Genomic DNA, 18,928 nt, shown 5'->3' with positions numbered 1-18,928 from the left:
TGGGAATGTCACTTGGTACAGCCACTAAGGAAAACAAACAGTATGGCAGTTCCTCAAAAAAATTCAAAATAGAACTACGATACAATCCAGTAATTCCACTTTTGAGGATTAATCTGAATGGAATATTAGCTATAAAGAATGTGATCTTGCCATTGGAAACAACATAGATGGAACTAGAAGTTTCTATGCTAAGTGAAATCAGAAGGACAAATACTATATGATTTCACTTATACGTAGAATTTTTTAAAAAGACAAATGAACAAAGGCAACAGAAACAGACGAATAAATACAGAGAACAAACTTCCAACTATAAAATAAACAGATCATGGGGATATGGAATACATTCTAAGGGATATAGTAAATAATATTGTGATAGCTTTGTATGTGGCGACAGAAGGTAACTAGACTTCTGGTGATCATGTCATAATGTATAGAAATGACAGTTCACTGTGTTATACACTGAAACTAATAATAGTATTGTATATCAACTATACTTCAAATTTTAAAAAAAAGAATAGCTTTTGAAAGCACATCTATTCTGTTCACTTTTCAACATTTGCCACAAAATCTAAATACTGGTAAGGGCCTAACCAAAAATCAGTGGATGGGATCATTGGCCACTCAAGATGGCCATCCATACCTGCCCACTGTAGTTAGCATTTGCTCGAGAAATACGGGATCACCTGTTGCACACTGCTCCCAGGTGCTCATCAGTCAGAGAGTTATGAGAGATTCGAAAGCAGCGATGGTTTCTGAATAAGCAGAGAACGTAAAAATCTGAGGGGCTTCCTCTGCTAGAGAGAGAAAGAGTGAGCTGTGAGCGGCAGTTGGCACTTGAAGTTGAATATTGTTCTGCCCTGGCAGGTGGCCACTGCTGAGATCCTTCTGGAAAGAAATCAACATCCTAACAGGAGTGGAAAATCACTGGTATCAAGAGCCTTTGAAAGTCGATTTTTATTGTGTTTATTCTTGGGCTCTTGTTTTTTTTCCTGCTACTGGCCCATTCCTTGCTGAGCGTTCTCTAGCTCACCATAAGTCTTGTGCACTAAAATGAGTACCTCTGTGGCAAACTGCAAAAGCAGGGGAGTCTGACAATTTAGGAATTATTCAAACTATTACCTGTACCTGTCACTCCATCATCCTAACTGTACCCTTTAAATGGTACCTCAAGGGCCACTTAGAAAACTCCCTCCGTTCAAATATAGTCACTCCTTTAGTTTTATTTTAGTTAGGGAAACCATACATTTCTGTGTCCCTAGGTTCTTACTATTCATCAAAGGATTCCATGTGTATAGAATCAGGTTTCAAGAAAGTAACTTTAATAAAAAAAAAAATTTAGAGGTATGCAAAATGAAGGAAAGCTTTCCAGGTCCCCAGGAAATCCCTGCCCACATGAATGGTTCTAATGATTTAAGTAACAGCATGACGTAATTGTCCATTCTGTTCCATGAAGTGAAGACAAATGAAAGTAAACATGCTTCTACAACATTTTCTCCAAAGCGTGTCGTCATCACGATGGATGTAGAAACAGTTGGGATGAACATATGTTACTCTCTGAAACGAAGATCCCTGTATGCCTTTCACAAGATGAGTCATCTTCCTTTCACCAAAGTCAGAAAAAGTATCCTGGTTCCTGGTCTGGGAAAATGGGAGCAATGAATGGGAAAATGATGGGGAACTGAAGCAAATCATTGGCCCATCCCTTCAGGATGCTCGGGCCCCTAAAGACTACATGAAGAAAGAAAACATGGTGTGTTTGTGAAGCTGATAGATTCAAGGCAAACGTGGAGGTTCTCCTTAGCTTGTGTATCATTTCCTTCTAACAAATGAGATGTTGCAAGGGAGAGATAAAAAAGGCGGCGAGACCGTGTCCTTAGAAGAGATCATTACTGATGCTCATGGCCCTAGGCCAGATCAAAGTGAACAGAATGACAATCAGCATAAAGCAGAAGTTGAACCCCAACACCTGGAGAGTCTGAGCTGCTGCCAAATTAAAAAAATACAATCCTTATTCCCACTCTGCCTTTCCTCCTCAGAGCATAGAAACTGCAAGCCGTGTTGGGCCCCAGAATGTTCAGGAAGGAGTTCATTTTCCCCGAGGTCATTTTACCACACAATGTTTGAAAAGTTCAAGGTACCACCGTCGTTTTACTTCAGGTCCCCTGGTTCGGCTCATCCTGCGGATACTTTCAAGAATCATTTTGAAAGATCATTTTGGGGGAGCAGGCTCTAACAACTTAAGAATACAAGCCTATGGAGAAGGGAAACTCCTTTAACAGCACACTAGGTAAAGGTTTGGGTTCTTATTTAAAAAGGCATCTGCCAAAGATTTAACATAAATACTGGAATGTGTAATTTTCGTTTAGAAATTCCAGAATCCTCACCCTCACCAAGAATGACTAATGAAAAAACGCGAGTGTTCAAAATACTCCAGTGTCAAATTAATTCTCCTCCTGCAAGTCTTATAATAGCTCCTAAAGCCTCAAAACTTCAGTGTGGTAGCCAATTTGTTCAACTAACAGTAATTAAAATTTACCAAAATATGGTTAATTTGAAAAAAAAACATGCTTTTTCCTTAAAATACACCCAAATTAATAAAACAGCTTTAAGACCAATTAACTTTCATTTAAAAATATCAGCATATCCTCCAAAAGGAAGGTAAAAAGAGTATTTGGAAATACTGCTGCCCATTTTTCTGTCCCTGATTTTGACTGATTCAATATCACAGAATAAACAACACATTTTACCGCACTTGTCTATTTTTTTTTTCATGAAACTATGTTAACCAATCACTTCTGGCAACCAAAATTCTATAAAACACTCAGCTTTATTATTCTATCCCATTGGAATTCTGCAAGATCTCCTCAGGTCTTGAAAATCAACAACAGTCAAGGTAATTTTGAAGATAAATGCCCTGAGTTTCTGAGTTTCTTCAAAGGTGACTTGGTATTTGCTGATAGGAGGGTAGAGGTCAAGTCCACTGTCCTCATCTGGTGGAGGGGAGGAGGTATGTGTGGTTTTTTTGAGTTCAGTGAAAAAAAAAACCCATACCTGGAAAACCCAAATCTCCATTAGAGTGATTTGCTGCTTCAGCTCATTCTTGTACTTTGACGGTTGGAAAGAAAGAAATGGTGCATAAAAGTGGTCAACAATGAGTCATGCCTGGGTTTAAATCTCCTTATTAGCAACGGTTGCCAATGTGAGTGCACGTATTTTAAAGACAGGAAGGGTAGCCCTGCCAAATAAAAGCGCTGATAGTTTAGAAAAATTGGGTGGAATTGTGGAGTCAACAAGTCAAAAGCTAGAAGGTCACAACAACTTCCGAATCTACTTGTCTGTACCTAGAAGAAAGCAGCTATTGTATTTCTTAAGAAATCTCCCTGCAGAGAAATGAAGGTCTGCTTAGGGCACTGGTGGGGAATTGTGCCTTCTGACTGACAAGGCTCATCATCCCCTTCTGCTCCTCTGAGCAAAACAGAAACTATCCTAAGAATTTAAAGATAGGCTCTCCTCACTGAGCCTTTATTTGATGAGATTCACCACACACACCAGAAGGACCCCAGTAAACTAAAAACTTCTTCAAAGTTATTATTTGATATTAAACATGTGATGTCAAATCGTATGAGACCTATAAAAAAGATCCTGGGGTGTTTTTTTGTTTTGTTTTGTTTTTTTCTTTGTTTGTTTGTTTTTGCTTATTCACACAAGCAATACCAAGAACTGACTTGAGTTTCTCAGGATTTCTATGTCCAATGGCAGGCAGAAAAAAAAAAATCCCCAAATGGAGAGACAGAAAGTAAAAAAATATAACCAGACCTTAGGTTTAGCCCTCTTGAAGACCAGTCATTCTCTTGACAAGCTCTGGCTAATTGATGGCTGTGTTTTGGAACACTCTCTGACTGAGTGAACAGTGTAGTGTTCTTCCCCCTAGGATGAAAACTGACCTCTGACAACTGACTAAGCCACCATGTGACCTTCAGTCAAGACTCCTCAGCACTGGGGTAAGAGGATGGTGACAGGATTTATTTTTCTGAAGTTCTCATCCTAAGGTGGTATAAAAAATAGACTACTTTGTTGTTGTTGTTGTTGTTGCCTGAGTAAAATTTGAACTCACTGGTGCCGTGACTGTTAAATTGTTATGAACTGCAAAACTGGTTGGGGGAAACCTAAATCACACTTGTGTTGAGGAATCCATGGGGAACCACTTATCAGATAATAACCTGTGTCCCCAGGATGGGGCAGATAATACTTCCTGTTTTAAGGTAATTTTGCCAAGAAATCTAGTCATTTATATTCTAGTTAAAGGGCCCCCAAGAGATGCCATAATTCTATAGAAACAGACAAGCAAAAATGACCTTCATTCTCATAAAAGCCAAGAGATACTCTTTCACCAAAGAAGCTGTATTCTCTTCTTGAAACAAGCATAGATATTCCTAAGTAAGGGGAACTTAGAGCTTTCAGCTTGTGTTTTTGTCTATCCGTACACATATGAAAGGGTAGGTAGGATAACTTTGTAAAAGCTAAGCAAAACAATGACCGTCTCTACGTCACATTGGAGATAACGAGAAACCAGCGCCAGCTGACAAAAATCTAAGACACCAACGATCTAACAGCGCTGCTTGCCCAGCATCTTCAACCAGAAGAATAAAGCCATTTAGAGTTCATCCCATTGCTTGTGGTGACATCCACACTAATGAAGCATCGGGTCCTTGGTAGGACCCCACAGAGAAAAGACTTGAATAAAGAGAAAAAAGTAATTACAACCTCCATGGCTTTCTCTGGAAGGGTGATGAGTGACTATTACGCAACCCTAGGAGTTTATGTTTTTAAGACACTATCCAGGAGAGAGGAAGAGATCTTTGAGTCTTCAGCTTTACTGTTAGGTAGGTCTTGATAAGAAGGAAATTTCTGCTTGATTTGTCTGATCTATCACACTGTAATACTTGTATCTAAGATCGTCTTATTTTAAGCGTTTCCATTATCATCTATGTAAACAACACTGTAAAAACTACAGAAAAAGCTTTGCACGGTTGTCTTGGATTCACAATTGACATTTCAGGTGAGGAGAGGTTATTTTTTGATGAGGCCATTTGTTTGTCCCTTAGAAATATTCTGGAAAACTCTCTCCTCACCGTTTCACAAGATATTTCTGCCCAGAGCACTGCAGATTAATCTTAATGTCCTTGGAGCCCAAAAATATCACTCATGACACAAATTAAGCTATTTAAAAATTTTAAATTACAGTTTAATTTTGGGGTCTTAACCAATGAAATGTGAACATCTAAGATGGTGCCATGAAATAATTCATTAGTTTCATTAGTTTTATGAAGGAAGGCAGTGCTCATTTCTTTCTGTGGACATTTTGAAATGGGAAATGGGCTTTGTAGATATTAGCATTTGGACTGACTCTATCTTAGGTCAAAGTAAAAAAAAAAACCACATAAAGCTATAAATTCTATCAATTTCATAAACGCAAGAACCAGAAAATTCAAATATAAAAGAACACAAGGAAATACAGCACTTGAGAGATAATATACAAGATGATTCAGGGATAACCCTGTCCTCTCTCAGGAGTATTGTAAATCGTATTTCTTTTTCACAATTGAGTAGGGACCAGATGGAGAGAGAGAAAGATGGCCCATGGGAAATCTGACATTGTGCATTTTACCTAAACATGCATTGCAAAAGCCCAAGGGGAAATAGGCAAATAAATGCCTGAAATAAAAGGAAGTTGTGTCTGGCTTCGATAATCCCAAAGTGACAAATTGGTATTTAAGTTTCCTGAAAACAAAAGCAAAAAAAAAAAAAAAGGAGTCTCACAAAACACAGTTCATCTTAAGGAAACTAACCATATCTATGGGCTGGGAAAACAACTTAGCTTCTTCTAGATATCTTTACTATCAGCCAAACCCTCTCCATACTGGTTTGTAGGTAACCTGCAGCCATACACTGTCAATCCCCAGGAAATTTACACAGGATGGAATCAACTCCCAGAAACTCACCCCCAGGCAATCGCTCTGGGGGCCTGACTCTGTGGGAGGTTGCTTGGTCTAGGGATAGACAGAATTCAACTCCATGCAGCGTTTCATGTAGGTTAGTCCAAGATTAATGAATGTGTCTACGTGCAAGTAAACCATTTTGATGGGACCAATTAAGAAATGAGTCTGTTTGAAGGGGCATCTGCACTCCAATGTTTATAGCAGCAGTGTCCACAATAGCCAAACTATGGAAAGAGCCCAGATGTCCATCGACAGATGAATGGATAAAGAAGATGTGGTACACACACACACACACACACACACACACACACACACACACACACAATGGAATATTACGCAGCCATCAAAAACAATGAAATTGTACCATTTGCAATGATGTGGATGGAGCTGGTGGGCATTATGCTAAGTGAAATGTCAGTCAGAGAAAGACAAATGCCATATGATCTCACTCATATGCGGAATTTAAGAAACAAAGCAGATGAACATAGGGGAAGGGAAGGAAAAATACAATATGATAAAAACAGAGAGGGAGGCAAACCATAAGACACTCTTAACTCTAGGAAACAAACAGGGTTGCTGGAGGGGAGAGGGGGAGAGCGAAGGGATAACTGGTTGATGGGCGTTAAGGAGGGCACTTGCTTTAATGAGCACTGGGTATTATATACAACTGATGAATCACTAAACTCTACCTCTGAAACTAATAATACACTCTATGTTAACTAAATTGAATTTAAATAAAAAATTTTTTTTAAAGTCTCATCTGTTCCTTACATGGGAGTAGACCTCCTCAGCCTAAGAACAGAGGGTCTGTTTCACCATGAATCTAGAGGGCAGCAGTGAGGTCACTGTGAATTTCAGGGAACATAACGTCTTTGTGTCCATATAGATTAAAAGTTGAGTATAACTTCTATTTTTTCTGTAAAGTAGGATCCCTAGTGAAACCTAAGCAAACAAGTAGTTCAAGTCAATAAAAGATTTGTGCTATCAGGTGAGGCTCTGAAGACCCTAAGGGCAAAGAAAAAAGTGAGGAAAGCTAGAAATACCACAAGATCCAGGCAAGGCTAACCTCAAATCTGGTTCTGATCCATGGCGTATTAGGCTATTTGCATAAACCCTGAGTCATACCTGATTCAACAATAAAAAGGGGGGGGGGCATCTTGCCCAAAAGGAACACCAAGGAAATTGTTTCTAAGAAGCTTAAGGGGAAAGACTCTGCAATTAGCAGTTCTGTTTTTTTAAATAGCATCATTCATGTCCCTTGTGGGCTTGTTACAGCCTTCCAAAAATACATCCATGCAAATTTTATTTCCCAGAGCATTATGCTATATAATAAAATGCTATCTTCTGAGGAAAAAGGAGCAAGTGATCCAATAGTTAACAGAATGGACCATACCCACTGTAATGGAAAAAAAAAAAAGTTCATCAAAATGCAAAGAACCGTATTTTTCTTTTACAAGCCAACTATGTTAAGTTATACCCCCAAATTATATTCTTTACAACTGGGACTTGAAATGGTCATCTTGTTACTCCTGGTGACCTTAAAATTGGCCCTGGATTTTATGTTCCCATCTAGCTGCCTTATGCCAGGTCAGTACTGCCGAGTGGGAGAAGAGTGTTCACACTCCCTCTCTATGCCACAGGCGCGCGGTCCTTCCAGCCAGTTCTGACTCTTGGAACAATCCTCCAAGGCAGCTGCTACAAGAGGACAGGCTGCTCTGGCCACCATTCAAAGGCCCTCACATGGAGAGCCTGTCCCTCTGCTGCCAACCTGGAGGTGGATAGAGTGGAGGCATTGGGAGGGATGCCTAACTTCAGAAATTTACGGTATTTCCTGCCTAAAGAGCTCCTGGTACTAGCTCTCATATCCTGACGTAGGCAGAAAATCAAAGCAGCAGCAAGATAATACATTTTGCTGTATCCAAACTATAAAAAGCAGATAAAGAATGAATAGAACCTAGGTCACTGAAAAGAACGCATCAATTTGAAGCTACGCCCGGCTTCAACATTTAAAAAGTTCATGCTGCATTACGATCAATTTGAGACAGCTTGCTGCCCTCCCATTTTCAGCTACCTAAAACACATGCAACAAACCAGTCCTGGTCAAATTGGAATGTGTAAGGAGTAGGGGTCATGTCTGCACCTGCTGCGGGTCCCGGAACAGCGGCATGTTGGGGCGCCCGAGTGGCTCAGTCAGTTGAGCGTCTGACTCTTGATTTCGGCTCGGGTAATGATCTCATGGGTCATGAGATTGAACCCCGTACTGGGCTGCCTGCTCATCAGGGAGTCTGCTTGGGATTCTCTCTCCCTCTCCCTCTGCCCCTCCACCGCTCTTCATGGTCTCTCAAAAAAAAAAAAAAAGAGTGGCAAAGCACCACAGGCTGCAAACCCTTCTCAAAAGCTCTCCAAGACCTGGCCTTCCGTTCCAGCCTCCTGCTGTACTACTTTTCCACTTTCTTTTTTAAGATTTTATTTATTTTTGCATGTGTGCATGAGAAAACACGTCACAAGGTGGGGGAGGGGCAGAGGGAGAAGCAAACTCCCCGCCGAGCAGGGAGCCTGATGCGGGGCTCGATCCCAGGACCCTGGGACCATAACCTGAGCCAAAGGCAGAAGCTTAACTGACTGAGCCCCCCCAGGCGCCCCCACTTTTTCACTTTACTCTGTGCGCTCCTGGCCCAGTGGACTTGCTCAAAGTTACCAACATCCTCCCTGACTCACTACCTTCAAATAAACCATTTCCTCCTCCTGGATGCCTATCCTTGCCTAAGCCTACCTTACAGGAATAGAAAGAAGAAGATGTTATTAAGAAAATCATAAGGAAGGGAAAATACATTTACCGTACTGTTCTACACCTACTAAAAAAAAAAAAAAAATCTGCATATAAGTAACCCGTGCAGTCTAAACCCACATTGTCCAAGGGTCAACTACAGTTTAATTCTGTAATTGACAAAATGCAACTCTTCAGCCCTTCAACACACTTCAAGGTACGTTATTAGGGTCCCCGTTTTGCAGATCAGGAAAGTAAGTTTCCGAGAAGAGAAATTTACTCAAGTTGATGTAGCTAGCAGGAGAATGGCAGAACCCACTGAAATGAAGAACTTTCTGGCTGAAGCTCAAAGACCGGATTTCCTCATCAAAATTAGTGCTTCTCCCACAAAGAACAATCCAGCAGCACCCTGTGCTTAACGGAGCTGCGTCACAGTAAGAATGAAGGTGAAAATCAGTGATGTTCTCTCCCAACCGAGAACTGATTATTTACGTATGCTTTGCCGCTTGCGGTTGGGAAATGCGGATGGAATAACTTACCATCATGTGGAGTGCCTTCAGGAGCTGAGAGTATAAGTAAAAGAAACAAAGTAAAAAGATACTTACCATAATTCCAGTAAGCAAACAGACTCCTTTCCCACAGTATGTGTTTGGTACCATGTCACCATAACCAATGGAGAGAAAAGTTATTGATATCAACCACATTGCTCCGAGGAAGTTGCTAGTAACATCCTGTTGATCATGGTACCTGAAAAACAGCAAACAGAGCCAGTCCTTTATAATTCATCTACAGCATGGCTGCCAAGGGCAGCTGGATCCAATCCAGTGAATTCACTAAGTAGCTTCTATAAACTGATCTATATGGAGGGTTTCAAATCTCACTATTATGTGTAAATAAAATTGAGGTTCCACCTGAACAATCTGACAGACATCAGGAAGTTCAACGTTAAAAATAGTCTGAAAGAGAAACTTTGAAAAATGATGACTGCTTTTTTCACTCGTGTCAACTGATAAATGCACATTTGTCCCTGAACTCTGCACAGACCTTGCTCATGGCTCATCATTCCTTGATGCCCACCGATGTGCCTAATTTATGGGACACTATGCATTACTATGCATTACTATACAATCTGCAATCTGCAGTCTCTCCCCACACTCTTAGCAGGAGCCATGCTGCTCCCTTTGCTGAGACTGTCCTTTTCTACCTTTATTTCCATGATGGTCGAACGCCTAGTCATCCTTCAAAATTAAATGCAGGGGGAGCCTTTTCCATCTGCTCTTCTCCCAGCCCCTCCCGTACACCCCCTCAGCCTCCTGCATCTTTCTCTATCATTGGACGATACTGTAACGGTTTACCTGGAGGTACTGTCTTCCTTGAAGACAGAAAATGTGACACTGATTGCACAATCCGGCTCAGACCCAGAGCTTAATAGAACTTACTGCCTCGCTGTTGCATACAAGAAGCTTGCAGTCAGAAAGAAGGAGAGGGACTCAGTTTATCCTAATTAGTCTTTATGGTATCAAGATATTTGTGGTGAGGAGGAGGGTTTTTGGATCAGGTACCCTATCATGTTTTGTTTGAATTAGCAATGCCCAACAGGAACCCTGGCCCATCACGGGAACACTGCTGCCCACCACGCATACAACATGGAGGCCATGTGAGTGGTTCCCCTGGAAGAACTCGCCCTGAGTGCCTGTTCTATGTAGTCATGGGGCAGAGTGACCCTCCTCTGGTCTCCATGGCAGTCAGAACCCAGACTCTGGTCACCAGAGTCATTCTTGGCTCTTTGCCCAACATTTCCTAAGGACCCTCTTCCTTCCCAACTGTCAGATATCCCTGGGGAGGGCTCTCCTGTCCTCAGGTCTTGCTCTCCAAAGCATGCTGATAACCACCTAGGTTGCACACACACAGCTCTCTGAAGGACACCCTGTGAGTCGCTGGTGTTCGGAGGGCAGAAACCTCCACCCTTCTCCCCGCATTGAGTGCCGCCATGACCCAGCGGTGGAGTCCCCTCTGCCCAGGTCAGGTGGCAAGGCTGGCATTGCCAAAAGGGAGGTCAAAACGCATTCCTAGCTTTCCAGGAAGACAGGTGAGTGCATTTACCTGAGAAACTTGGGTAAGTACCGTGCACATAGGGTGACAAGATCCATGACGCCCTTTAGCTACAACCATCAGCTGACACACTCTATGAACTACTCTGGGGACATGCTGTGCCTGTGTCCTAAGACTTCCATGGGAGAATGTGGTATTTATTTTCGACAAGACCCTCAGAAGCTTTAGATTATCTCTTTCATGACATTGGGGCTCTCTACAGAGTATTCTTCATCGATCATTTGCGTAGAACAGGGAATGCACGACACCAGAGAAGGGAGGCAGGAACCTTCATGCCCTATTCCATGTTTAATGGTGAGACAAAGCTTCTTCACCAAGCAAGACCTACGGAAAGATCGGATACATCTAAGAGCCAAAGACTCTAATTCCCTGACACCTACGAAATATTTGTGGAGCACCCACTGAATGTTCAGCCCTTGACTTGCATATTCTCAATTTACATTAATATTTTAATACCTAGATGACCTTTTGGGCTGAAACAGCTACTGTCCTCACCCTCTCTGTATCAATAAAGTGTCCTCAGTCACTTAGAAAATGTGATCACATCTCCGTGAAATCCTCAAGGTATTTCTATACCATGAATGACCAGAAGACATCCACTAGGCACAAGGAACTACAAAGAGGAGTTTGAGATTTAAAACTAAAAGCAAAGGTCCCTAAGGGGAACCTTGGTGGCTGGTGTCCACAAGGAAATCTCAACTTTGGCATGGCTGTGGGAATATTTCCAATCTGTTCTTTCTGAAGCACTTTTCATTTGGTTTCTGAAGTTTGGAGAAGTAAACGATTTAGCAAAAATATAATAAAAAGCATTCACTGGGACATTTAGGCCAGCTGACTCCTCTTTAGTTGCTTACCTTAATAAATATCCGAGTTTTAAATACACAAATTTCTCCCATCCTCATCTGACTCTTTGCAAAGACTTGCAAGCATTATGCCATCATTCTATCAATATTTATTATACCCTACGCACTACTGTAATCTTATAGTTAAGGGCCTGATTAGAAATAAACTTTCTAGGAATTGGTATTTTAAAGCTTGGGATTCAATCTAAATTATTATTTTTTTTTTGCTTATGAAAAAATAAACCTGCCTGAAAAGTAGCTCAGAATGGAAAAATAACATCTCAGACTAATGTTTATGTTACATTCAGACATACTTAGTTGTGAACAGCCAAGAGGGAGGTAATTAGAGAACCACATTAAACACTATTTGAATAATCAAGATTTCTTTCTTGGCAACTCAAATATTAAACTTATCAGCAGGATGATATTATCACTTAGAACACTGCCAGGTTTGGAATTATGCCAGATTCACACCACTGTGAGTGATTAATACGCACAATTTAAATGGCAAAGAAAAAATTTCAAGACATTTTTTTACAGACGTTTATTTCATGAACTTACTCAGGCAATTGCAACCTTCTTCTTCACAAGGTCTATTCTATGAAAGACATGAAGAAATGACTCAAAGTGGCAAAGTTCAAACTCTGATCAATAGGAATCCTTGTTTAAGGAAAAATACATCAAATAAGATTAAAACGAGAGCAAGGAAGGCCTGATGATCTCAAGCCTTTAAAATAAGACCTCTGGGGTTTGGAGAGAAGACTTACTGCACTATTTTAAAGCAGGTACACACTTCATAGACGTAAAGGTCTCGAGATCAGCTTTGAGGTTTGAAAAGAAGCAAAATACTCCTTTTCTTAGCTTCCATTCATGTCTTCACTGGTGACTGTGGGTCTACCACTTTTCCTTGAATATGACAGTTTTCTATAATACACGTTTAAATGTGCCAGGGTTATTTTTCTAAGGGAATTATGGACTTCTTCCCTGAACAAGGCACCTCTGCCCCACACCCCTGACTCCCCCTCAGTACCTTTCCACAAGCAATGGAGCTTTGGCCACACGAATGGCTGGCACTTATGCCATCCTCTTTCATGGTTTTGTTGACCTGGGAACAACCCCCTCCCCCACCGCTTCCTAGCCCAATGGTCAAACAATGGTTAACAAGACACGGATCATCTACTAATACAGGACAGTGATCCCCAAGAGATGGTAAACAGCCAAAGTGGTCATACAGTTGTGGAAGAGAATCCCCAGGACGTGGCTCAGGGAGGGAAACCAGACAGAGCCCAAAGGTCTCCCCACATTCAGGGACAGAGCTGGAAATCCAGGGAGGCCAGGAGTTCACAGGGCCAAAACCCAGAGAGGAGAAATTTGCACAGAGATCCAGAGATCTGCACAGGGGTCTCCTTGATTATTCAGCTGAGGACTAATCAGTACATGGATGTAGAACCCCAGTGTTGGAGAAATGGAAGTACTATATGTAAAGTAGTTCAGTATCCCTTGAAGATAGGTTGTAGTAAGTGGCATCCTGTCCAGTGAAGACCATAATAAGTTAGTTAAAGTGTACCTACGTGTATAAGTATGCTGTTACCCTCAAGGAGCCACTAAAATAATACCTCAGAGAGTAGTAACTGATAATACAGTAAAGGATGTAAGATGGAACAATAAAAAATATCCAAAAGGAGGCAGAAATAGAAAATAGGAACAAAGAATAGATGGGACAAATAGAAAACAAACAGCCAGAGGATAGATTTATCCAAGCATATCTGTAACCATATTAAATATAAATGGCCTAAATACCTCCAATTAAATGGCACAGATTGTCATAGAACCCATGGAAAGTTCTCAACTGCAGAGTAGCTAAGATCCAAAGCTGAAAACAGAGAACTGATGGAGTCTAAGTATATGGAAGGATAGATGCCCAGGTGCCTGTCCCTGTCTGGTACCACCAGGCAACTAACAGGAGATAGAAATTTATTCACTAGGGATAGACTGGAGATTGTGACTCAAGGCTCAGTGAAGATCAGGAAAGATGTTTGGGGCTGAAAACATGGGGACTGAATTCAAGTTTCCAAAGTGAACAAGAGCATCTCCAGTTTCCTTTCTTCACTCCCATCCCCGACCCTGTAACAGAACTCAATAACAGAACTCACTATGACAGAGAAAGAATATTTTCCTTTGGAGAAACAACAGTTTCAGTGAAAAGACATTCATGTACTAACATCAAGGATTCCCTAACGAAACATGCAGCTCTCCATTTATCCATCCTACAGGAGATTTCACCACACAACAAGCTTCTCTCCCCCCACAAAGCTTTCAATTCCCACTCTTGAACGTGAAAGAACTGCAAATGATCAGCACACATTTGAAGTATATTCTCTGCAAAAAAGATGCAGACAAAAAAAGGGGAGGAGCAAAGAAAACAGAAAGGAAGAAAGGAAAGTAGGAAGGGATGGGAGGAGCGAGGAAGCAGAAGAACTTGGACACAATGCAGGGTGATGGGGACAGGTCTCCTGAACTCTCTAATTTATGTCAGCAAAGACCTAAGGGAAAATATGGCATCCATAAAACAGGGACAGGATGCTAACAAAGGTGAGCAATTTAAGAATAAAAGAGGGGGATTCTTCAAAAAAATTTAATGTTACAGCAAAAAAAAAAATAATATGATAAGAATATAAATTAGCGGAAATCTCCCAGAAAGCAGAACAAAAAGACAAGGGTAAAAGGAGAAGAAAAAAGATACATTCTCAAAGAATCACCACAGAGGGCCTAACAACTGAATTTCCAGAAGAACACAGAAAGTGTAAGGAAAGAGATGAAAATGTTCCTTTATTTCTTTGGTTTTCCAGGAAAACTGCAAGGCAGGCATCTCTAAGATTCTCGTTGGTATCTGAATAGGGAATAAGAAAAGACCCATGCCATGGGGAGTGGGGGTAGTCACAGTAAATTTTAAAGTACTAGGAATAAGGAGGAGACCTTAAAAAGTTTCAAAGAGGGGAAAAAGAGATCACAGCTAAACATTAAAAATGATTGCCTCTAACATGATTTAACTGTTTGTGTGTGTGTGTGTGTACTGTGGTGGGAGAAGAGGAGGTAATTTATTTCTCCTGGATTTGTAGAGGGGAGGGATGGAGAATCTGGGAGGAGGATCTGAACAGGCATAGCTCAGCCCCTCTGTCTGCTCTGCCAGCTCACAGAGCAGGCATCTCTGGCTCTCCGTGTGGTCAGCTTCCCCAGGGCAGGGGCAACACCCCCAGGTTATGAGGTGTACCTACAACTCCATCTACTTCAGTGATGAATCAGGGGAAAACCCGGCAGCCCATTGGGCTGTAGGTCAAGTGGTGGTGTCCAGATCTGCCTTATGTCAGTAACGAAGCTGCTATTTTCACGTCTACCAGTTGAAGACCCAGAGAAGTGAGCTCAGGATGATCAATGATCTCTCTCCAAACCCCAATTATGTGCATGTCATTTTGATTTAAAGTAAAAGCAAATAAAATAAGTGATCCAATTAAGGAAAACATAGGAGCACAAAAAAGAAGTCCACTGAAGGCACGCAGCTAGGTTCAAAGGAGAGAGGTGCTGAGTTAAGGAGGAGCTAAGAAAGGAGGGTGACCTGCATCTCTGATTTGCCACTGGTCCAAGTCATAGGTGGCCACCTGTACCAGCATATTGGAATCACCCACAAAACATTTAAAAATAACTGTGCAAAAAAGCCTGGTATCCCATGACAGGGATTTTATTTTAGAGCTCCCAGCTGATTTTAATATATCGTCAAGCCTGAGAACCATCCATGAGCTTTATTTCAGAAGTTCCTCATTCAATCTACATGTACGCGGGAACAGGCAGATGAACAAAAATGAGGCAGTATTCATGAAAAGCTTAAAATATAGTAATGGAGAAAAACCTGATGGCCAAGAATAATCAGGTTAACAGGGAAGCTGGGATGAATGTGAATATGAAAGGTAGGGGCAGATCAAGACACAAAGTATGTAACAGATTGAAAGTAATGATAGGGCCCCCTGGGTGGCTCAGTCATTAAGCATCTGCCTTCGGCTCAGGTCATGATCCCAGGGTCCTGGGATCGAGTCCCGCATCGGGCTCCCTGCTCCGTGGGAACCCTGCTTCTCCCTCTCCCACTCCCCCTGTTTGTGTTCCCTCTCTCGCTGTGTCTCTCTCTGTCAAATAAATAAATAAATCTTAAAAAAAAAAAGAAAGTAATGATAGGAGTATATCACAATAGGACACTGACACCTAAAATTATCATCTTAACTTCAACCAGAATGTAGAGTCCAGTAGGTCCAGACATGCTACTAAGTGCCTCTCTGAGCGAGGGTGCTCTAAAGTGAAAACAGAGCAATCTTATGTATAAAACTACTCTGTAAATGATTTACACAAAGTTCCTTCAGGCCAGAGAATGTGAACATCCTCAATCGATGTGACTTTCTTCTTGTCCCTTCCTTGCTTTCCTGCTCTTCTATCACTGAGTTGTGAAAACACAAACATGGCTTGGGGGGCCCATATACTGACTTCCTTCACTACTGATAAATATATCCCAAGAAAAGATGCAGAGATACTAAAAAGCCCGATTTTAATTTAGGCAGAGCCAGTTCTGATTTTCATTAAATGTATAATTCTCTCTTAACTTTAAAACACCAAAGTGAGTTTTCTATTTTGATTTCATTTTGCTCCTGTTGCCCATTTGGAATGCTTTCCCCTCTTCTGTTAATTTGGAAAAGTCAAAAAGCTAAAGGCTTCTCTCTCTTCATCCCTCCTCGCCCCTCCTCCCCCTCCCTTTTGCTTCCTCCCCACCTATTCTGTGCCTGTGTGTGTGTGTGTGTGTGTGTGCGCGCACACACACGCTGGAGGGAGGCGTGGTTCTGTAAAATGACCGAGTTCTTTTCATGTGTTCACCTTGGCTAATGAGAGTTTCATTCACTGTATGGATACAGAAGATTGATCTTTGGGTAGGGACCACCAGTGGATATGTTCTAAGAGTATACACTTCCTATGAAAAAAAGCTAAAAGTCTCTAGAGGAAAAGAGAGGGATGATAGAATGGATTTTCAAACTTGAAGAATTACATGACGTGCCCCGGAAAAGATGTTGTCTCTCCATTATCCATTCATGCATTTTCCTTGACATGAGAGTAAGTGAGTTCAGAAAGGACTTCCCTGTCAGTTAAGTTAACAGTCTCAGTTCTCTGTATTTGACAATGATCTAGGTTAAAAACCTATAGGAAGACAATGGTATCACATTAACGCACCCTAAAAATAGACTTGAAAAGTCTTCTCAGCATTTGGGCTCTCTCTGATAAAAGGGTTGGGGTATTAAGGAGGGCATGTGTTGTGATGAGCACTGGATGTTATACGCAACTAATTAATGAATTAAACACTACATCAAAAATGAATGATGTACTATATATATGTTGGCTAATTGAACATAATTTAAAAAAAAAAAGGGTTTGGTGAAATATGGCCAGCTTTGGAGAGAACTTCCAGGTCTGAGAGCCATGGTCGCAAGTCTGATTCCTAAAAGTGAAGATGGAGAAAGACCCCAGGGCATGCATGGCCATCAGGAGAGACTTCCCTGAACAGAGAACTCCATTTAAGCAATGGTTCTCAATCCTAGCCGACCCAACGCCATCTCTTAGGATCTTGAATTGGAACGCAAACAGTATACCTTATCTATACATGATTTTATAAAACAAAAATCTGCAATACAGAGAAATAAAATAGGAGTACTTTACAATAAAGCATGTATTTCAGCATCTAAAAACTCGGACAAGACTAACTTAGAGCACTTGAGGAACCGTCAGTTTGTTTGTACCTTTTATGTAAAAGCGCTCGAACGCAGTTCAATCCAATGAGAGTGAATTGTTCTGGCAATTCAAAAGCCACGGGGGCATGGCCAGAGCTAATGTGATTTTCTGAAATGTGAAAAACTTCTGGCCAAACCCCAAATATAACAAATGACAATATTCCCTCCATTTATACATTATAAGTATGTTGTAAATTCTATTATTATAAATGTCACAAATAACACCCTAACTTAAAAAATGAAGTGTATATTACAATTGAACAAAAATATTTTGTTTATGCTTAAAGTGGATTTAGGTCTCAGCTATGAAAATTATAAATAGGTTTTTAGTACACAGAATGTCCAGCAGGTCGGTCCAAGGTCAAGTGCAACACAGATCCTCTGTTGGATGGGACTGTCCCATGCACATCAGAACACAAAGCATCCCTGTCTCTACCCAGTGACAAACAAACAAATAAAACCCTTCTCCAAAAGGGCCCCTAGGGGCAGTACTCGGTACTCGGCCCAGTGAGAACCACTGGTCTAGAGCTTCTGCTGGGATACTCCAACAGCCATCTGAAAATCTGGAGCTGGCTCCATGTCAACACATCTGGAGAGCAGCCAAACTAGAAAACCTTGGGATTTGGCACAAATGATATAGTTTCACTCACATACGGAACATAAGAAAGAGCACAGGGGACCATAGGGGAAGGGAGGGAAAACTGAAGGGGGAGAAATCAGAGAGTGAGACAAACCATGAGAGACTCTGGACTCCGGGAAACAAACAGGATTTCATAAGGGAGGGGGGTGGGGGGATGGAGTAACCAAGTGATGGGTATTAAGGAGGGCACGTGTTGTGATGAGCCCTGGGTGTTATCTGCAACTAATGAATTGTTGAACACCACATCAAAAACTAATGATGTACTATATGCTGGCTAACTGAACATCATAAAAAAATAAATAAAAATAAAAATTTGGGCAAAAAAAAAAACACCCCAAAAATAAAAACAAATGATAGTCTCAAGCCCCCTACTCCTCCCCAGGCGATCAAAGAAACATCCAGCTCCAGAACAATGTTATAACTAACGCTTGCATTTTTTTTTAATTTTATTTTACTATGTTATGTTTATCACCATACACCATTAGTTTTTTTTTTATTTTTTAAAGATTTTTATTTTTATTTATTTGAGAGAGAGAGAATGAGAGATAGAGAGCACGAGAGGGAAGAGGGTCAGAGGGAGAAGCAGACTCCCTGCTGAGCAGGGAGCCCGATGTGGGACTCGATCCCGGGACTCCAGGATCATGACCTGAGCCGAAGGCAGTCGCTTAACCAACTGAGCCACCCAGGCGCCCACACCATTAGTTTTTGATGTAGTGTTCCATGATTCATTGTTTGCGTATAACACCCAGCGC

At 41.3% G+C, this 18,928-nt stretch overlaps 1 protein-coding gene across 1 annotated transcript in view; it reads right to left on the bottom strand.

Moving 5' to 3' along the window:
* The window catches only part of KCNN2 (potassium calcium-activated channel subfamily N member 2), a 142,845-nt gene that overhangs the window by 28,179 nt on the left and 95,738 nt on the right, over window positions 1-18,928 (bottom strand). Inside the window, exon 4 of the mRNA XM_025860920.2 lies at window positions 9,372-9,513. Within this exon, the coding sequence (XP_025716705.2) occupies window positions 9,372-9,513 (142 nt within the window). The remainder of the gene's footprint in view (window positions 1-9,371; window positions 9,514-18,928) is intronic.

Source organism: Callorhinus ursinus, unplaced genomic scaffold (assembly GCF_003265705.2).
Source record: "Callorhinus ursinus isolate GAN/ISIS: 27379988/994484 unplaced genomic scaffold, GSC_fseal_2.0 scaffold30, whole genome shotgun sequence".
NCBI classification, from domain to species: Eukaryota; Metazoa; Chordata; class Mammalia; order Carnivora; family Otariidae; genus Callorhinus; species Callorhinus ursinus.
The sequence above is the reverse complement of the archived record's forward strand: the minus strand, read 5'-3'. Positions and strand labels throughout refer to the sequence as shown.